At 33.8% G+C, this 22,600-nt stretch overlaps 3 protein-coding genes across 3 annotated transcripts; 1 reads left to right on the top strand and 2 right to left on the bottom strand.

The window, feature by feature from the left end:
* Window positions 1-109: 109 nt before the first annotated feature.
* On the top strand, window positions 110-8,650 carry HELRODRAFT_116136 (hypothetical protein; the record flags this gene model as incomplete). Its single annotated transcript, XM_009031547.1, has 21 exons — window positions 110-280; window positions 436-578; window positions 767-891; window positions 1,146-1,305; window positions 1,977-2,096; window positions 2,220-2,306; window positions 2,486-2,728; window positions 2,842-3,189; window positions 3,621-3,818; window positions 4,138-4,259; window positions 4,681-4,913; window positions 5,202-5,299; window positions 5,530-5,643; window positions 5,746-5,903; window positions 6,126-6,258; window positions 6,507-6,638; window positions 6,880-7,078; window positions 7,360-7,466; window positions 7,760-7,952; window positions 8,076-8,242; window positions 8,408-8,650. The coding sequence occupies exons 2-21, from the start codon at window positions 555-557 to the stop codon at window positions 8,648-8,650; spliced, it is 3,204 nt and encodes a 1,067-aa protein (XP_009029795.1). The 5' UTR covers window positions 110-280; window positions 436-554.
* A 6,688-nt stretch (window positions 8,651-15,338) lies between these two features.
* Window positions 15,339-19,247, bottom strand: HELRODRAFT_103993 (hypothetical protein). The gene is made up of 10 exons (XM_009031548.1): window positions 19,110-19,247; window positions 18,671-18,848; window positions 18,247-18,387; window positions 17,980-18,118; window positions 17,706-17,818; window positions 17,178-17,298; window positions 16,835-16,950; window positions 16,079-16,185; window positions 15,592-15,913; window positions 15,339-15,555 (listed from the first exon to the last, which is right to left on the bottom strand). Exons 1-9 carry the CDS (start codon window positions 19,148-19,150, stop codon window positions 15,826-15,828), a joined length of 1,044 nt encoding a protein of 347 aa, XP_009029796.1. The 5' UTR covers window positions 19,151-19,247; the 3' UTR covers window positions 15,339-15,555; window positions 15,592-15,825.
* Window positions 19,248-19,597: 350 nt separating this feature from the next.
* On the bottom strand, window positions 19,598-22,269 carry HELRODRAFT_186164 (hypothetical protein; the record flags this gene model as incomplete). Its single annotated transcript, XM_009031549.1, has 4 exons — window positions 19,598-20,686; window positions 21,035-21,221; window positions 21,523-21,618; window positions 22,243-22,269. 4 exons carry the CDS (start codon window positions 22,267-22,269, stop codon window positions 20,532-20,534), a joined length of 465 nt encoding a protein of 154 aa, XP_009029797.1. The 3' UTR covers window positions 19,598-20,531.
* Between the last annotated feature and the right edge of the window lie 331 nt (window positions 22,270-22,600).

Below are 22,600 nucleotides of genomic sequence, written 5' to 3' on the forward strand. Positions count from 1 at the left end.
TATATATATATGTGTTATGCGCCAAACAATTAGACAGCCTAATAAATAGCTAAATAAATTTTGCCGTTTAGTTTGCGCATTTTTTGTTCACTTTTAGTTTTTCTGTTTAAAAAAGCTTTTCGCTTTAGTCAAACATTAAATATTATTGTATTATTAAGATTTTATTTGTGATTTTATTTGATGAGAAGAAGTCTAAAACGTACGTTTTTTCAGTCTTTATAATTGTTTTTGTCTGTTTCGAAATTAGCGACATCGGGGACGTTCCTAGCATTTTAATATGGTTTTACTTTTAGTTTTAGCCACTAATTAATTAAATTAGTCATTAGTGTTAGGAGGGACATCACTGAATTATATAAAAAATTAGAAGATTGGCTAATTTAATTTTTCTATTCATTATTGATTTAAATTTTAATTGTGTGGAATATTTTTTCTCAGTCTTCCATGTTGTTGAGTTCCAAAAATACAAATTTTCAATAGTTTTTTACTAATTGCAGGAAGAATCTAGAATCCAAAAACTAACCTGTTTATCCATTGGGTGATTGACATTTTTCAAAATGCACTCCCCACCTCAGCAACAAGTATTTTTTCCATTCTAATATCTCTATTTCTACTTTTGTCATTGTTTTGTTTTTAATAAATAAATGTATAAATTTGAAATTAATGGATTTGTTTAATAAAGTAAAGCTCTAAAAATAATTCTACACCATTATATTATTTCATCATAATTATAACCATAATTAATAATTACTTTCTATATCGTCATCAGTCTTTCTCGAGGTTAAAGGTCGAAGATGCCCTATCGTATTTGGATAGAGTGAAACAGCAGTTTTGCACACAGCCCCAGGTTTATAACGATTTCTTGGACATTATGAAAGAGTTCAAGTCTCAAACGTAAGTGATGACGGCGACTTGCTATCTACAATATTCTAATGTTTTAATTAAAATTTTTTCATAATCATTCACACTTTGTATCTTATTAATTATAATATCTATGCAGTATCATGATACAGTACAGTACATATATGGGTTTTTTTACTCATAACTGTACATGTTCAGTCAGTATTTTGCCAATATTTTGTCATCTTTATTATTTTTTGTATTCATTTTATTTACACTAACTTTTTCTAAACTTTCACTAATTTTAGCATAGACACCCCTGGTGTGATAGCTAGAGTCTCGCATTTGTTTCACGGACATAAGGATCTAATTGTCGGTTTCAACACGTTCCTACCTCTCGGTTACAAGATTGAACTGAATAAGGCTACTGATACCATTAGCATCTATCAGCCTGAAAGTTCAAGGACTGTTAGTTGATTGGTCGATCCTGATTGGTTGATTGCTGTTGAGTGTACTGATAGGCTGGTTGTTGGAGATTGGTTGGTTGTTTATGGGTGACTGGTGACTATTGGTTGGTGATGATTGGTTGGATGGTGATTGTTGGTTGGTGATGATTGGTTGGCTGGTGAATAAGGGTTGGTGATGATTGGTTGGCTGGTGATTATTGGTTGATGATGATTGGTTGGCTGGTGATTATTGGTTGATGATGATTGGTTGATGATGATGTCAATGATCTTCATCAGAGTGGCATTGGATCTGGGATGAGTCTGTCCTCGTTTGAGTCACTTCATCAACAGCAGCCACAGCTGCAACCGCATTATCAACTACAACAACAACATCATCACCAACAACAACAACAACATCATCACCAACAACAACCACAACAGTCCTACAACAGCAACATCAATGTCCAGCAGCATCAACAACAACAACACCAGAGAATTCGCCAACAACAACAACAGCAATTTGTTACTGCAAGCAATAACTTAGTTGAGACCAACAGCGTTGGCTATCAGTCATTACATCACCCTCATCAACCACAGCCGCAACCACTACACCATCAACTACAACAACAACAACATCATCTACAACAACAACAACATCATCATTATCAGCAAGGATTGCAACAACAACAACAGCACCATCATCATCATCAGCATGACGTCAACATGGATTCCCTGCCTCCGATGATTACTGATAGCGTGACGGGCCAACCTGTTGAGTTCAACCATGCCATTACTTATGTCAACAAAATCAAAGTTTGTTGACTGGTTGATTTGGTTAATTGATTGATTTAGTTTATCGATTGATTTAATTCATTTAGTTGATTTGGTTGATTGATTGTCTGATTGATTGGTTGATTGGTTGATATTGATCAATAGCATAGGTACCAGAACAGACCTGATATTTACAAATCATTTCTTGAGATTCTCCACAACTATCAAAATGAGCAGAGGATTTCTAAAGAGGTATATTCATGTGTGTGTGTGTGTGTGTGTGTGTGTGTGTGTGTGTGTGTGTGTGTGTGTGTGTGTGTGTGTGTGTATTGTCGCCACGACCGACTCGACCACAATTAACCGCACCGCCACAGCCACAAACAACTCCTACTACAACCGACCACAATTCACCACCACCACCACAAACACAGCAGCCAAATGCGGCACTAGCAAACAAGTTGATGGAAGGGGAGGTGTACAAAAATGTGGCGGTCCTCTTCGCCGATCAGCCCGATCTTCTTCAGGAATTCAGTCAGTTCCTTCCTGACGCAAGCGGGGGCGGAACTCAGAACCCTGCCCACACAATTAGCAACAGTGGGATCCTTAATAGTGTCCCTGGTAGTGGCAGCTTTGGCTGCGGATTGCCTGCGAATCAAGGGACTGCTTCTTATATGGTTAGGGGTTAGCTGTGTCTTTCCATTGTTACCCATAGAATCCACGCTAATGAGATTGTGTCAGTGAAATTGTTTAATTGTAATTTTGATGTTTTTCTACCTCGTTTGGACAGCAGCAGCAGCAGCTGCAACAGTACAACAACAGCAGCAACATCAGCAGCAGCAATAGCGCAAACGAATCGGGCCTGCTGAGTCTGTGTAGTTCGACTATCTCAAAAAAATCTTCAGCAGCGGCGGCGGCAACTGCAACGTCTTCAGTGGCCACAGCAGCCGCGAATCAAGCTTCCTTGCCGTCTGCTGTGGCAGCTGCTCCAGCAAACAACAGCAGCAGTTATAATAACAACAACATGTGTGGTAGTAGTAGTAACAATAATGTGAGTGGCAGTAGTGGAACAGTTGCTGGGAGCCGAAAGAAAAGATTTGGTAGTGGCGGGAATTTGTCGAATGCTGTTTCATCAAGGGTTGTTATTATTTGCTGTTGTTGATGTTGTTGTTGATGTTGTTGTTGATGTTGTTGTTGTTAATGTTGTTGTTGATGTTGTTGTTGTTGATGTTGTTGATGTTGCTGTTGTTGATGTTGTTGTTAATGTTGTTGTTGATGTTGTTGTTGATGTTGTTGTTGTTAATGTTGTTGTTGATGTTGTTGTTGTTGATGTTGTTGATGTTGCTGTTGTTGATGTTGTTGTTAATGTTGTTGTTAATGTTGATGTTGTTGATGTTGCTGTTGTTGATGTTGTTGTTAATGTTGTTGTTGATGTTGTTGTTGTTGATGTTGTTGATGTTGCTGTTGTTGTTGATAACTTGTATCACTGTGTGACATTAAGTTTTGAGGCAATCAACTCTAACAACAGCAACACACACGCTCATATGTATGTTACTTTTCAACATTCAGAGATTCAAGTCGGACACTTACAGCAGCAGCAGCAACAACAACAACAACAACAATAGCAGTAGTAATGCTATTAATAACACTAATAATAATAGTAATAATAATAATAATAATAGTAGTAGTAGTGGTACTGCCAGCCAGAAGCACATGTCCGAGTTGAGTAGGTATGGAAGTCTGGGGGATTTTGCATTCTTTGATAAGGTTGGTGATGTTAGTTGTTGTTATTAATGCTATAATTGTTGTTATCAATGTTACAACTGTTGTGTTATAATCGTCGTCGTTGTTATTATCTTTATCAAGTTTTTTATTGAATTTTTTTGGTTTCATCTTCACTCTGCAGTTGTAAGTTTCATAAAACAGCATCACCATCATAACATCATCATCACCATCATAGCATCATCATCATCGTCATAACATCCTCATCATCATTATTAACATCATCATCATCATCGTCATAACATCATCATCATCATAACAGCATCATCATCATTATTAACATCATCATCATCATCGTCATCAGGTTAGAAGTTCTTTAGGCGAGCATATGTATCACGACTTCTTGAAGTGCTTGAAACTCTACAACATACCAGACATGAAGATGTCTTCAGCAGAACTCATGCAAATGATACACCCGTTCTGCCTGTATGTGTTTCTCTCTGCGTGTGTCTTTGTTTGTCTGTGTGTGTGTGTGTGTGTGTGTGTGTGTGTGTGTGTGTGTATGTGTGTGTGTGTGTGTAATTTTTCGTCTGTACTTTTTTCATTTTTTGTTTGTATTTTTTGAATCAATCAATTATTCATTAATCAATCGAACAGACAAACAGAGAAGCGTTTTATCAATTATCTACTCCATCAAACAATCAATCAATCAAACAGACAATCAATCAAACAGACAATCAATCAAACAATCAATCAATCAAACAGACAATCAATCAAACAATCAATCAGTCAAACAATCAATCAATCAAACAAACAATCAATCAAACAATCAATCAAACAATCAATCAGTCAAACAATCAATCAATCAAACAAACAAACAATCAATCAAACAACTACACACCTCTAGAAAGATGCCCGAGTTGAAGAAACGAATGCGAGTGCTGCTGAATCAAAAAGACGAGACACTGCCTTCGTCTTCGTCCTCATCACTCCTTCCAAACAACAGCAACAATAATTATAATAGCAATAATTATAATAATAATTACAACAATGCAAGTGGTAATAGTAATAATTTGGATGGCATTATGGCAAATGGTGGATTTGTAAGGAGTAGGGTTGGAGAGTACGCTGGAGAGATTGGTCAGTTGTGTGGTTGTGTGGTTGGTTGGTTGGTTGGTTTGTTGGTTGTTTGGTCAGTTGTGTGGTTGGTCAGTTGTGTGGTTGGTTGTTTTGTTGGTTGGTTGGTTTGTTGGTTGTTTGGTCAGTTGTGTGGTTGGTTGATTGGTTGGTTGGCTGATCAGTTGTTTGGTTGGTTGGTTGGTCAGTTGTGTGATTGGTTGGTTGTTTGATTGATTTGTCATTGTCAATCACGACCACATCATCATCTTCCTCCTCATCCTCCTCGTCATCATCATCATCATTTTGTAGACTACGCCTCATGCAAAAGGTATGACATCAGCTACTTATCACTGCCAAAGGATCATATACATGCTAGGTGCAGTGGAAGAACTGCCATGTGTTATGAGGTTGGCCGTTGTTTCAATCAGTCATTCACTCATTCATTTATCCATTGATTGATTGATTCATCCATTGATTGGTTCATTCACTCATTTATTCATTCATCCATTGATTGATTGATTCATCCATTCATTCATCCATTCGTCCATTGATTGGTTCATTCACTCATTTATTCATTCATCCATTGATTGATTCATTTATCCATTCACTCAGTCTATCCTCTCACTCTCTCATTCAGGTACTGAACGACACCCACGTATCGTTCCCTTCCTGGTCCGAGGACTCCAGCTCCGTCATCAAGAAGACCATGGCCGAAGAAATGATATTCAGGTGTGAGGAGGAGAGATATCAGGTTGGTTAGGGAGAGGGAGAGAGAGAGAGAGAGATGAATGGATGAATGAATGAAGGAAGGAAGAGAACACACACACGCACACAAACACACACAAACAAACAGTTGGATATAATCCTGGAGAACATGCAGTCGACGCTAGACGTCATGAGATTCGTGCAGTGGAAGATGGAGAATATGACCTGCGACGAAAGGTCAAAGTTCAAACTGGATGCTAACCTCGGTGGCAGGTCGGAGTGCTTGCATAGGAAAACCATCCAAGGGTTAGTTAGTTCATCGAGTCATTCACTCAATCAATCATTCATTCAATCATTCATTCACTCAATCATTCATTCATTCACTCAATCATTCATTCAATCATTCATTCAATCAATCATTCATTCAATCATTAATTCAATCATTCATTCAATCAATCATTCATTCAATCAATCATTCATTCATTCACTTATTCATTTATCCGTTTATTCACTCATTCATTCAAACAGATTATATGGGAATGCGGCCTCGACGATTGTCGAAGCCCTGAGGAACAAGCCGTCAGTGGCCGTGCCCGTCATCATCCGAAGGCTGGAAGATAAGGTGGCTGAGTGGAGAGAGGCTAAGGCTAAAAATTCATTGGTTAGTTAAGTGGTTGGCCTGTTCTCTGATTGGTTGGTTGGTTGGTTGGTCTGGTGTTTGATTGGCTGATAGGTAGATAGTTGGTTCCTTGTGAATACGTTTGATTATTTTGGATTTTCATCGCTCATTCATTCATCATTCCATTCATTGATCTATTCATTCATTCATTCACTCATTCATTCATTCATTCATTCACTCATTCATTCACTCATTCATTCATTCACTCATCCATTCATTCACTCATTCAGGCATGGAACGAACAGAATCAAAAGTATTATTTGAAATCTCTCGACCATGCCGGCCTTAACTTCAAACAACTCGACAGCAAGCTCATCAGGTCGAAGACCCTGTTGTTGGAGATTGAAAATAATTACGAGAAGGTCGGCTGTTTGGTTGGCTGGTTGGCTGACTAATTGGTTGGCTGGTTGGTTGATTGGCTAGTTAGCTGATTGACTGATTGATTGGTTGGTTGATTGGTGGTTGATATATTTGTTAAATACTTCGATTGTAGATAATTTGAGCGGGTGTCCATTGCTTTCATAATTCTTTTAATAATGGCTGACTGTACGGATATATAGTCAACAACAACAACAACAATAATAATAATAATATCATTATCAGGAGGGTACGCCCCCACATTTGACCTTGCCCTACAATAACGAGATGACCTTCGTCAGTGACGCGTTCACCCTGACGATTCACAACGTCAAACGCCAGTCAAACATCCACCACAATGAGAAGAAGAAGATGAAGCAACTGCTGCAGGCCTTCCTGCCGGATTTCTTTGCATTCCCTAGGGAAGCCATGAGCGATGATGAAGGTTGAGATGATGGTGATTGGGATTTTAGACTGCGATTAAGATTCTTGCTAGAATGATTAAGAGGATTGTGGTTTTTTGTTAGGATGATCAAGTGAATTGTGATGGCTATAATCTGGTGATTAAGATGTGATTGATGGCTTGTTGCCTTTAAAACTTAATTAATTCTTATTAAATTTAAGATTTCGCTTTCATCATAACTTTCTCTCTCTTTCTTTTCTCACTCTCTCTCTCTCTCTCTCTCTCTCTCTCTCTCACAAATTCTCTCTCTACACCAGACATAGTCGATGAGAATGCCTCACAGAAAGATTTCAACGGCACAACTGCATCTGAAAAAATCAGTAATAAAAACAACAACAATAACAATAGTAATAATAATAATAATAACAATGTTAACAATAATAACGTTCCAGCCAATGATGACGGGGGATTAAGTTCTGGAGGTTTCAACAAGTTATCCGTATTTGCCTGCTCTACAAAGGTTCCATCTGCTTTGGAAATTTTAATTATATTATTTCAATTATTATTATTGCAGCATACGATGAATGAAAACTTTATTTACATAATATTTTAATTGTTTTATTTCATCTTATGTATTTCGATTTTAGATTTCGATATTTTTAATAAAAGATTATTACTTCAATTATTATTGTTATGAACTGGATTATAATTAATTACCCCTAGAACCAAGACAGCCAATCACGTTCGTTCTTCGTCAACCAGAACTGGTACATATTCATGAGGCTGCATTTCCTACTCTCTGATAGGCTCAGGCAGTTTAGTAGCCACGCCCAGAAGATGGTGAAGGATCGTGAGGTCGAGAATCAGATGCCATTCGTTCAGTCGACTGCCATGTCACTCGGGTTGAGAGGGGCACGTAAGTGGGGCTGTTTGATTAACTGGTCGGTTGATGATTGGTTGACTGACTGGCTGGCTGGTTGGTTGGTTGATTGAGTAGTTGGCTAGTTGATTGATTAATATTTGATTGAAAATGCAACAGCTCCCGATCCAGCTAACAGCTATTCGCAGCTGTTGAAGCTAATAATAAGCTACTTGGATGGGCATATCGAAGCGCCGGCTTATGAAGAGCAACTGAGGGAACTCTTCCTCACCAATGCGTACGTCGCTTTCACTGTCGACAAACTCATTCAGAATATTGTTAGACAGGTTGGTTGATTGGCTGGCTGGCTAGCTGGCTGGTTGATTGGTTGACTGTTGAATGGATCTGGTTGGTTTATTCGTTGATTCATAGAATCATTAACGCAAAAAAAATAAATCCGATTCTAATATTTTTAATTTCAAATTCTGTATACAATGCCCTGGCGACCTCAGTTGCAGCACATAGCTACAGATGAGTTGTGCATCAGACTGGCCGAGCTTTACAACAACGAATCGAAATCAAGTACCAGTCAGGGTGCAGAGTTTGAACTGGCATATCAGAAGAAAGCCGAAAGGCTGTTAGCTGGAGATAATTGTTACAAACTATTTATTGTTAGTTGGTTTAGCGGTTTATGGGTAGCTATATCTGTGTCTTTGATTGGTTCGTCTGACTGTTTCATTGTATTGGACGGCTGAATGATTAAATTGCATCTACGTTACCAATCAATTTTTTTCCACAACCGACAAACTGACTAATCAAATTATTCACAAATCGTCAACCGACCAATCAGAATCGATCAACTGGCGACCTCGAGGTGACCTTTATCCCTCCGAGCTCTAGCCACTCGAATTCACCAGGGGACAGTCAGCAGCCAGAACGAGAAGAAATTTGGATGGACGGAGTGAAAACAATCTTCGCTAGCGACGAGAACAACAGTAATAACAACGATGTTGTTCATTCTGAATTGTCAGCTGACGTTGCAGCTACGCTAACAGCTGTTGTGGTCACTTCAGCTGCCACCGCAGCTACATTAGCTACTGTTGTAGAGTCGGTTCCTGCTGCCAGTCCTGTGCTGAAGAGAGGTCGAAGAAGTCGTTTTAAAGTAACCAGGATAAAGTACGACCATCTGCCGGTTGTTCTCAAGAGGTCTGTCTTGCTCTACTATGCTGCTGTTGCTGGCTGGCTGTAAGAGTGATTGATTGGTTGGTTGGCTGGTTGGTTGGTTGGCTGGTTGGTTGGTTGGCTGGTTGGTTGGTTGATTGATTGATATGATTGATTGATCAACGAATTGAATAAACACACACGTGCACACGCACACAGAAATGTAACAAGAGTATCAAAAATGAGAAGAGTGCTACAAGAAAGGGACGCAAGTTGGCTGCATTCAGATTACAATCTCAAACTCTGTAGCGATGTTGTAAAAGATATGGAAGGTGTCATTGAAATGATGTCAGATGTTGCCACCACTACTACTTCTGCTGCTACTACTACAACTATTGCTACTGCCAGTGTGGCTACTTCAACTGCTACTGCTGGTACTACAGCTACCAGCGATAGTAATAATGCTAATAATGTTTGTAGTAGTAGGAGTGGTAAGAGTAGGATTAAGTTTCTAACCAATACTGATTCCTGTTTTGTAGTTGTTAAGAAAAATCGTAATAGTGGCTGTCCAAGTGTTCTATCTGAAGAAATGGTTTGTGTGTGTGTGTACGTGTGTGTGTGTGTGTGTGTGTGTGTGTGTGTGTGTGTGTGTGTACGTGTGTATGATTGTATGGTTTTGTGTGTCGGAATCTAGATTTTCATGTAGACGTATTTGATTGATTCATTCGTTCATTTGTTTGTGTACTTATTCGTTTTTTCATGCATTCATTCATTCATTTATTCATGCATTCATTTATTCCTTTGTTCATTCATTCATTCATTTGTTCATTCATTTATTCATTCATTGCAGGTGAAGTTGGTGAGGATAAAGAGAATGAAGAGGTTGAAAGCTAACAATATGATCGAAAGGTACCTCATCAAGTCCAAATGCTCTTTCGAATATAATAAGACATTCACAAACAAGGACTGAACGAATGATAAATAGCCGTTATAATTAATGATAATTATTATTTCAATAATAATAATTATTATTTTAATAATAATAATTCTTATTATTATCACCAGTGTTATAATTATTATTTTATTATGGTATTATTAATAATATTATTTGTCATTTTAGTTAGTAGCCAAAGTAGTAGTAGTTGGTGTAATTAACGATCGAAAGTTCAAAGTTTAAACATTCAAATTTCATTTTTTAATATTTTTCATTTAAAAAAAAATGAGAACAAAGTAACTGTTGTTGTTTTTTTTCGGTAGTACCGCCTCTATTCAGTTATATAAAAGAGTCGTTAACAATGGAAACGTAAGATGTACATATGTTTCTCCTTTCTCTCTCTCTCTCTCTCTCTCTCTCTCTCTCTCTCTCTCTCTCTCTCTCTCTCTATCTATCTACTGTGTGTGTGTGTGTGTTTAGTTTATGATCACGCACATCGTCTTAGCGGTTTCTTTTAGAATTGTCCCATTGAACATATGCTTCACACATTTGGCACTCGCTCGGCTTGGAGGGAAAGAAAAGTAGAATAAAAATTAGAGAGAAAGAGAGAGAGAATTAAAGAGAGAAAAAGAGATAGGAAGAATGATTGAACGAAAGAAAAGGACGAATGAACGAATGATGAGTTATCATATACAAACGATATACCGATATGTATGTATAACTAAAAATAGACGTACGTTTGCATATATTCACATTCAAGTTTGTATGTATATGCTTGTATGTATACGTGTGTGTCTGTTTGTGTGTATGTATGTGTGTGCGTGTGTATTTATATGTGTATGTATGTACATATGTATGTATGTATGTGCGTATGTATGTATGTATGTATGTATGTATGTATGTACGTATGTATGTATGTATGTACCGTTAAGCATACAAAACAATACACAAGGGACTCGCTTTAAGAACAGACAGACAGATGTTCATCTATTATTTCGTGATCGCTATTGTGGTGACTAATTTATTGTTAGTATTATTACTACTAGTTGTTGTTGTATTCTCATTATTATTATTGTTGTTGATGTTTTTGTTGTTGTCATTGTTTTCGTCTTTTACAATGAATCAGGTAACGGTTTTCAGTCCAAAAACCTCGCGCCTGTAATTTTAATTATACTACTACTGCAAATATAACTATTAACATTACTACTACTGCTGCTACTACTGCTACTACTGCTGCTACTACTACTGCCGCTGCTGTTGCTATTGCTACAACTACTGCCGCTGCTGTTGCTACTGCTACAACTACTGTTAATTTACACTGAATCGTTTCTAATATTATCGTAATTCATGTTTAAAGTCATCACCATTTCACCATATTCATAATAATAATAACAACAATAATAATAATAAAAATAATCATCATCAGCACCACTACAGTTACAAAAGACGGCGAAGATGACGACGACGATGATGATGATGATGATACCTTAACGTGTGCCAGCCATCCGTTCTATTATAACTAGATGCTCCTTTGTTCATATCAAACAATACCATTGTCTGTCTCCGACTACATACAAACATACAAACAAACATACATACATACATACATACATACATACATAAATACATACATACATACATGCATACATACATACATACATACATACATACATACATACATACATACATACATACATACATACATACATACATACATACATACATACATACATACATACATACATACATACATACATACATACATACATTCATGCATGCATATATACATACAATAATTTTGGTGTCTCCTACATAAGCTTACGATCTGCAAGAGTTGCAGCCTTGCTGTTACGGTAAGCAAAAATTATTATTATTATTATATTATTATTATTTTAAAATTTCTTTAACACCGAGAAAGTCAACAAAAACAACAATAAAAACAAAAAGTAATTGACAGTTTCGTCGTCGTCACCATCTTTCTCATCCACGTCATCTTCATAGCTCTACCTACCTACCTACCTACCTACCTACATCCGGTTCCTGTTGTCCATAGCTGCAACAACAACAACATCATCATCATCATCATCCTATTCATCGTCGTCGTCGTCGTCAACAGCATCAGCAGCAGCAGCATTTCTGCAAGCATTTGCTATGGAAACAAGATCAATATACAACACCGAGACCAAGCAACTAGACCAAGCAACAAGCAACTAGACCAAGCAATAAGAGAAATGACAACATTATCATGAGCCAGCGTGTATAAATACATCCATTTTGCCCTCCATACCACGCAGTTAGACCGATGGAAGCAGACGGTTTTCTGCCGGTTATTTAGTCGGTATGTAGCTGGTTTTAAAACGGTTCTATGGTACCATATCGAGATTATGCCGGTGTATGTATGTATAAAAGTCGTTGTAAAGTTTCGGGCGGTATTATGATGTTATTGCGTTGTTAATTTTCCGGTATTGGGACAGTATTCGACCGGCATGTTGTCGGTTAAAATCGGTTTTTGTGATGATGAAGACGGTACAAAGGGGTACACGCTTTGGAGATGGTGATACTATGGTAAATAAAAGAGGTAGGATGGTATGTTATAAGTTGCTAAAACTTCAAAAATCCGAAACTTCCAGATGAAAAAATTAGAAAAAAATCAGAAAAAACAACGAAAAAACAACAAAAAACAAAGAAAAACGAATGCAACAATAAAAGTAAAATGAAAAATATTAATTTTTATTGGATTTTCCCCCGGTTATTTTAATGTAGCACATCACTCCATCGAATTAAGCTGCTTTTGAAAAAAAGTTTGTATAATTTGTTTGGTCTAATGAATGAATGAATGATTGAATGAATGATTGAATGAATGATTGAATGAATGATTGAATGATTGAATGAATGAGTGAATGAATGAATGAACGAACGAGCGAACAAGAATTCTTATAATTAAACGTATTAATAACTTTCTAGATTGATGGAAGAAAAATGAAAAGAAGATAAAACATCTTCAACGCATTTCTTCAAGAAGATCTACCAACACACTCGTCAATCAACTAACCAATCAACCAACCAAACCAATCAGCAATCAATCAACTAACCAATCAGCAATTAACCAAGCAATCAGCAACCAATCAATCAACTAACCAATCAGCACTAAACTAACCAAATCAACAATCAAATCAACCAACCGAAAAATTCCTGGTAGAAAGAAACCGTTGGCATGGATGATGCTGCATATATACGGAGTTCGATGTTAACATTAAGTAATTTATAAATTATTTATTTATTGAATTATTACATAAATATATAAGTGGCGAACGGATCTGAGTTATATCATGTAAATAAAACTTTAAAATATTTTATTTTAATAATAATTGTTGTTTTTGATGTTTTTATTGTTGATTTTGTTGTTGCTATTACTAAGATGAGTTCAATCCAGTCAGTATAAAATTTAAATCATTTATAAAAATTTTGTCAAAATTATTAACATCGTTACGTCATAAATATTCACATGAATACATCATAATCATCTCACAATTTTGCTTAATTTTATTTTGTAACATAAAATTTGTATTTTTTTTTTCAAATTTTTTTTTACTAAAAGAAAACGAGTTCCTCTAGTCAGCATGTACAAAAGCGTTTTTCTTTTTCTGTTGTTTTACCCATGTATTCATTCATTTGTTCGTTCTTTCGTTCATTCATTCAAACATTCATTCGTTCGTTCATTCAGTCATCTAATAACTTTTTGTCATCATCATTATTCAATCACTTTTCAAGTTTTTAAATTTAGTAATAAATTAACATTTACCAAGAAGCGAATAAATCACGTTCACCTAATCTTAACATCCAGTTACAACTTTTCCAAATTAAATTTATAATTTTCACATTAATTATCATCATAATAATAATAAAAAATATATTTATTATCATTTTAAAATATAAAAAATGAAAGATTCATCATAATTTATTACCATTTTTATGTTACCTCCTGTTTTCATATTGATCTCAGTTATGTAATTATATATTTGAATTTGCGTTTCTGCTATAATTATATATATATAAATATAATTATATTCAATTATGTATATTTTTTTATATAATAGTTATAATTATTATTACTATTATTCTTTTAATTACGTTCATTTTCGTTCATTTTTGAAGGGAGCATAAACATTGACATGAAAAATTACGTAAATATTACGTATATATATATATATATATACAATGTGGTTTTTTTCTAGTTAAAATCAGCACTTCTTATACATTCCAAAATGTTTATAATATATGTATATATATATATATATTACATATATTTATACATATATATTTTATATATATATGTATACAATTATATATATATGTGTGTGTGTAACAAAAGTATGTTATAAACTATTAGATAGTCCACAATGAATTTTGTAACGATAAGTTAATCAGTATAACGTTACTATGAATAATAACAGTTGTCGTAATTATAGTAGATGTAATATTAATAATAATTTATAATAAATTTTCTTTTCGTTTAAATTCTTTTTATTCTTCTGGCCGGACTGTGCAATACATACAGGATGCTTATAAATCCTCCAAAGAGGACGATCAATTTGATGATTATTTATTATTATTAATAATAATTATCCATTTATTATGATTAACCATGATTAATAAATAAAATTGAGATATCTTTACAATGGTTACGGACATTCTGAAAAAATTAAATTTTAATAATTCGCGGTTTCGTTGTATTGGTCAATAAATCGTGCTAGCATACAAGTTCTTTGTCTGCTGTTCAATTTCTTAAACTTCATCATCGTCGTCATTATTTTTACCATCATCACGTAATTGTTTTACAACCAAACTTAGAGATACATAGCTCAGAGATACATAGCTCAGAGATACATAGCTCAGAGATACATAGCTCAGAGATACATAGCTTAAGGATACATAGAGTAGAGATAGAGATACATAATCATCAATGTGTCACTTGTTTGTCAGGTTGTCATTACTATTAGCCTAAAAAATTTTACCTAAAAAGCATCGCTATCAAACATAAATGAATGAATAAATTAAAAACAACGGAACGAATGAATGAATGAACGGATGAATGAATGTTGAATGGATGAATGAATAAACGAACGGAAATGGAACAATTCAAAATTAGGAAGAATGAGTCAACAATGAGATTAAATAAAAACCCGGAGAAACAAACTCAAAAATGTATGTTAAACGTAATACATGCAAATTCTAAAAAGTTAATAAGATGGAAAGAAGGTAATAAACGATAAAGAAGTGAATGAAAAAATGAGTAAACGAACGAATGAACAAGTGTATAAATGAATAAAAAAATATCACACAATCTGTCAATCTCTTTCACTTCCAACGCAACTCTCAAAAATATCACCATGAAAAATGAAATGAGATACACACACACACACAACATGTTAAATGAGATTAAATGGCAGTATTAATTGGTCAATTAAATAACTATTCATGGCACAACATCAAGATTGTCACTGGGCTAAAAATAAACTAATTAATATTCATGAGTTGAGTTAACGATGTAGAAAATATAAACAAACAAACAAACAAACAAACACACACACACACACACACACACACACACACACACACACACACTTGAATAATTAACAGAAATTAATAAATGACACCAAAATATTTGCATAATTTACTACTACATAAGTGCTAGCCAATTAAATATAATAGTGTAGCCTATATTATTATACGTTCATCTAATGCTAATAATTTCTTTAGGAATCATTATTTTACCCTCACATAAACGCAATTAATTATAGTTTAATATGAATAATTATGAAATTATTCCAATAATTATGAGTGATTCTTCAGGCATTCAATGAAATCTCCAGGCTTCATCTTTCCAATGCAAATCTCGTGAATGCATGTGAAGAGAGGAAAGCTGGAATGATGAATCGACCAAATCAATCTCAATCAATCAATCAATCAATCAATCAATCAATCAATCAATCAATCAATCAATCAATCAATCAATCAATCAATCAATCAATCAATCAATCAATCAATCAATCAATCAATCAATCAATCAATCAATCACAAAACTTACTCATGCAGCATATTCTTGCCCTTTAGAAACTTGTAGACTTCAGCTGCAGTGGGCGGCCCTTGCAACTTCTGCCCATTCAATAACTCCTCCTCTAACTCTTCAATAGTCTGAATAATGTCAACAGTATGTTAATGAAGAGGATAATTAATATTCATGACATATTAATGAGCCAGTATTATTTTTATTCATCATATGGTAATTAACTGGTAAGTCAAAATCCTCCGCTAGGATAACTGATGATGATGATATGTGGTCTTATCAGAATCAATCGCATAGCTTCTCAAACAAATTTGGAATCAAATGTACTTCGAGTAATAAAACTGATAATAATAATAAGAAGAAGAAATAATAATAATAATAATAACAAAAACAACAATGTGTCATGTATTGTTTGAATTATGACAGCCTAAACATTACCACTCATTTCAAGAACAATAGCATGACTGATTAGCATAATTTATTTAAAAATAAATTATGCTAATCAAGTATGTATTTCATCCGATGTAATAATAATGGTGGCAAAAACTCAGCATCACCATCATCACAATCGAGAACGAAATGTACATCAGATTTGGCTAAGTGTCATCATCTAAGCACCACTGTTATGAACAACATCATCGATAATTATTTAAATTATGACTACAATTTAAATAATAGCATAAAATATATATCATATAAATAATATATATAATATAAAAGTATTTATAATAGACTAAAAATGGCAATAAATAATAATTAAAAAAGAAAAACAACAACTTTTTGGCCAGCCGACAGCACAAAAGCTTCGGCAACTTTTCTATTTCGGCCGCAGTAACATGTCGTCACAAGGTCTGCAAATCCACAACTCTCCAAGAAGGTCTCCGTCCTCGCCTCTGTCATAATTAACAAGTATTAATAATTATTAATAATTATAATATAATATAAATTAAATAATAACTGTTGCAAGTAAAGATATAAAGGAATAAAGATATGCTAAGTAGATACACATACATACAGAATGTGCAATGCTGTTACTAGAAAAATCAGAGATACCACACATCTGAACTCTCTCTCTCTCTCTCACACACACACACACACACACACACACATACACACAAACTTTTAAAGAACGTGTTACAGAACTGCACAATCTCCAACAATCCCAATCTGATAACAGCTGCCTTTGTGTTTCCACCGCACCCTAATCCATCAACAATACCTGCTCCTACTCCTACTATGTTCTGAAAGAATAAATACGTGAAATAATTACATAATAATGATGATTATGATAGAATATTATAACTATAATTAAAAAAATTCAACTACTAATTTCAAATCTAAATTCAACTATTAACTACTGCTTCAGTGAGACAAGCATCAAATAAAATAAACACTATAACATAATTAACCAAAATAAACTAGGTGCACATTTAATCAATCAAACAACAAATCAATTAATCAGTCAATCAAAACTTAATCAATCAATCAATCCGCCAATCAATCAATCAACCCGCCAATCAATCAATCAACCAGCCAATCAATCAATCAACCAGCCAATCAATCAATCAACCAGCCAATCAATCAATCAACCCGCCAATCAATCAATCAACCCTCCAGACAATCAACCAGCCAATGAAGGAACACCCACCTTCAGAGCACCACATAACTCAACGGTGTCTTCATCTTGTACAACAGCCACTCTAAAATACGGCCTGTGGAAGAGGTCTTTCAGCAGATTGCCCAACACAGCATCATCACAACCTGCCATTTGATGGTTTAGCGTTTTAAATAATTTACTAGTGTAAGGTTATCTGGCAGAATTGATAGCTGCAGTATCTCTACAGATTACAAAAACCAAAAATCAAGCCAGCCATCAACCAGCTAGTTAGCATATAACTCATCCAGACAACCAACTAACTCACCAATAGTTGCCTCACAGAAGAGGCCACTGGCGACCTCCCCAGCGATATTGGCCCCCATCAGAACAGCACACGGAATTTCGAGGTCCCTACGAACGATATTCGATATCAGATCCAAATTTCCTTCATGCATGTCCAAGCCCTTACCAAAAATTATAAATATAAATAAATAAATATAACGAATATAAATAAATAAATAAATATAAATGAAAGCCATACATAGACCACAATGAAAACCAACACTGCTGTAGTGAAAAATAATATACTAACTTTAATTAGTGAAACACATATAGCACTTTTCTTGACCTTCCCTTTCAATGTCTTGCAGATGCTGTACACAAATTGATGAGGTGTCACAAACACAATAACATCAGCATTCTCGACAACATGTAGCAAATCAGGGTCGGCCACCTGGTTGGAAGAAATTTGTCACTAATTTTATTAAGAGCATGATTAGTAAAGTTTTACATGATCAGTTAATTATCTATTCCAATTGTAACCATTACATAAAAATCATATAAACAGCAAACAACTTTTTTCAGATATATTTGCAAAACAAAATCTTAAAAAATCTTTCAAAAAACACATTTGAATCAAAGTAAAACAAATAATCAACATTCAACTAGCCAACCAGATTCAACTTTAAAGTTTAAAACAGCATCAATATTTATTTAAATTAAAACTTTTCAATAACAATATTGTCAGGAATCCTATGTCCAGGCAGATATTTCACATTCTCATGATCAGTGTTGATAATTTCAGTCAACTTTTTTCCATCAATAAGTTCTTCGTACACGTACATTGGGACAGAGTGCTGGAACTTCCCATTGGCCACTACATTCTCCCCAATCACTTTGGCAATTGCCATACCCCTGATTAGTGCATGTGGGTGTTAAAGTGAATACGAACCAGTAGATGAAAAAAGTTTACTTTACTTACTTTACAACATGATTTTACCTTATTTTATTTACAACCATATTTGTAAAATTAACCAATCCACTAATAAGAAACACAAACGAGGCCAATAAATTAATTTACTTATCCTAACAAACACTACTAACTCCTAACGCTAGCTAACCTAACCATAAAATAAAATAAGAAACGACGCAGTTAATAATTGATAAGTAACTTACCAGTTCCCGGAACCCACGATGCAGACTTTCTTGGCCGGCATGTTCACTTTGTTCGTCGGTCGTAATTTAATATAAAATCGCTAAAATCAAATTTCCTAATATTTTAGAATCAAAACAGAAAAAACTCATACACGAGATTGTAAACTTTTGTAATCGATTTTCGTCTTGATTGTAGGTGAAAAGGGGAAATATGGAAAGATTGTTACGCTTTTGAAGATTGATCGTAGACCAATAAACTCTCAACTAGTTAATTACACAAACATTTCATCATACACGAATTTTTCTTAATGAACGACACCTTCAAATATCTAAAGAAAATATTTTTATAAACTCTCAACTTAGCTAAGCTAATTACATGAACGCTTTATAAAAAAATACAACTCAGTTAACAAACTCCAACCGACCAAGGTTTCGTCCCCAAAAATCATTCCTCGCGACGCTTTTTCCAACCCCTGGCAAATGAATGAACAACATTGAAAACGAAAAAGGATCGTTCCAGTATATTTTCTATTACACTTCAGCTTTTCATCATTGGATATTTTTTGATTAGAACTAAATCAGTAAAGATGGAAAGAGCATAGAGGGAAAAACATCTTTCTGCTTGAAACTTTCTGTATAAGAAGCATTCACACTTCTGAAATCTAAACAAAATAATAATAATAATAATGTTTATAACAACGGCCATAATAATAAAAAAATATACTTCATAAATCAAAACCGTCACAAACCGCAATAGATAGTATGCAAAACACATGAAACAAATTTCGACCCTTTCACATGAATCGAAGCACGCTTAATAATAAAAATAATAACTAATTATAACTAATTATTTTAATAATAATAATCTGAAAATCGACCAAGTAATAATATTTATATATATAAAACTTGGAACAGTAGCAAGACAATGTCCAAGACTTTCATTCTCAACAGGGCTCTCAAAAAAAGGGACCACAATATTTATTACAATTAATAATATTAATTATAATTATTAAAATATCAAAAACGTCAATAATAATAACAACAATTATTATTATTATTATAAATAATAATAATAAAAATTTGCATCAAATGCCAAATTGATAGCCAAGTTAAATCAGTAGGCAATCACAAGTAAAATACTAATATTATTATTAATAAAAATAGTATTATTATTGCCTAAGCAGTAATAATAATAATAATTATAATAATAATTAATAATTATATTAATAATAATAAAGTCAGGCTTACTACCAAAAACATTGGATATGGTAATATGCAAAAAAAAAACCCGTTACGAAACATTTGAAAATGTAAAAAACTAGTCCAATTTAATATTAATAATATAAAAAATTCTGAATAAATATAATGAAATAATATAATGAAACATAATTAAAAAAAATATAATTGAATAACAAAATAAACAGCTATTTCCTTAAATTGAATTCAATCAGATGGCCTCCTCTCTGCATATTTCTTCGTATGTTCTTCAGCATTTTTAAGAAATTTTTTCTTATCTTTGGTGTACTCCTCGGCCAGGTCTGCCCTCAGAGGATGTTCCGGTTCGGGCTCGTTCACGAGGGCAGTTAGGGCTTGAATTACTGACGGGGATGAAGATGGCGATGATGAAGATGAGGAGGATGGCGATGATGAAGATGATAATCACAATTTGAAATTTATGAAACATTTAGTAATTTATGAAACATTTAGTACCAAATGATAAATCAAATATTTTGATATAGAAAAAAAAACTTGTATTACAATTCTTACACAAACATTATGACAAAAACCCACATGAACAGACTCTCATAAACTATTTAAAAAAACCATAAAAACAACTACTGAAAAATTCATTAAATCACCACTCCCAACATCTCCAACTCCTCTAATCATATTCCCACAATTTCACTAATATCTCTAATTGGATTCTTAAATTTTCACTAACTAACCCTGATCAGTGCGAGTGGCCGGTTTCCAATTCTCAGAGGAGATGATTGGCAGACATACTTGGCCCTTCTCATCAATGTTTGGATGGTAAATTTTTGTCTGGAAGGTTATCTTCGGTGGTTTGAATGGGTACTCAGCTGGAAAATCTATTCTGACGCGAAATGCTCCTTTGTTGTATGGGACATTTTCCTGAATTTTACCATAATGAAATTGGAGGAGAATGACAGGAAAGATGGAGGTAGTGATTAAAAAGATAAAGAAATGATAATATGGATAAAGATACAACCAAATGTATATGAAAAAAATGAAGCTGGTTGGTTAGTTCAATGACTTATAAACAAACATGAAATGCTTAAGACACTAACTATAAATTTATCAGATTAGTTAAAGTGAAATGATGACACTAAACTTATGATAATCTTGAAAACTGATTGTGAAAATAATAAAAATGAAAATAATAATGAAGGAAAAAAGTTGAAAAAGTTCTCACAGGAACCACTAGTCCAGACCAGACGAGGATGTTCGATTCGTCTACGTGAATATCACGAAAAACCTTCAAATTCAGATTCCTAATGTCTTGCAGCTCCTGTGAAGTGTATATGTGTGTATTTGTATTAAAAATTTATGTATGCAGGATAAATAATTTATAAATAAACAAATAAATTAAATTAAAAATGAATAAACTTACTAAACTAAAAAACCTAGCACTTAGAAAAAGCAATATGGACCTAAAATTCTATCAATTAATACCACAATAGAATAATAAAAAAATCATATTAGAAACTTGAAACAATAACAAATTTTAAATCAGAAATAAAAATTGAAATGTTCAATTCAAATTCAAACAAAATAAAATTAATTTGAATTTATTTTTTATTAGAACATTCAATATTCATCTATTGATGATTATTATACAATGCAGACACTGCAGACAAGACATTACATTATTATAAGTATTTGATAAATTCTATATTTAAACATCACTATTGTTTGGTAACCATGGTTGGAATGAAATGACTGAAAAAATGAAACCAAGCAGACTGACTCAAAGAATAGAAAAAACACCCGTATTCCGTAGTTTAAAATTTACGATTAAATTTTTGAAAAGTAATTTCCGTCGAAATCAATCACAAATTATAATTAAAATCCATTTTTAAAAAGAAATACGAGAAAATAAATCTAAAAGCGAATTTTTATGAAAAATTCCAACCTTAGTTAGTCTTCGAGAGGCAGCCATGTTAGTTGAATGAAATCTCGAAAATCAATTTTTAAATAAGTGATGGCTAGTAACTTTGTTTAGTTCAATTCTCGTTGTACAAAACACGAGTTCCAAAATAAAAAATACAAAAATTAGTGATATAAATTAGTTATGTCAAATAAATATATGAAATGTTAAAATGAAACTAATAAAGTCAAACGGAAAATAAACATTACAGTGTAAAATGACGTCATGAATGGGTTTATTTCAGTTCAAAAACCATTTATTTTACAAAAAGTGCGTAATTTAAAACATTGGGCATTTTTTAAATAACAAACTGACATTTTTTCGACAAACATGAAATTATATC

The sequence above is a fragment of the Helobdella robusta genome (genome assembly GCF_000326865.2).
Source record: "Helobdella robusta unplaced genomic scaffold HELROscaffold_75, whole genome shotgun sequence".
NCBI classification, from domain to species: Eukaryota; Metazoa; Annelida; class Clitellata; order Rhynchobdellida; family Glossiphoniidae; genus Helobdella; species Helobdella robusta.

Coding starts and splice junctions, on each gene's coding strand:
- HELRODRAFT_103993 (XM_009031548.1), bottom strand. CDS start 19,150: ATGCCGGCCAAGAAAGTCTGCATCGTGGGTTCCGGGAACTG. Junction 18,119..18,246: donor TATGTGTTTCACTAATTAAA/GTTAGTATATTA, acceptor ATTTTTGGTAAG/GGCTTGGACATGCATGAAGG. Junction 16,186..16,834: donor TGCTGTCGGCTGGCCAAAAA/GTTGTTGTTTTT, acceptor GACATTATTCAG/ACTATTGAAGAGTTAGAGGA.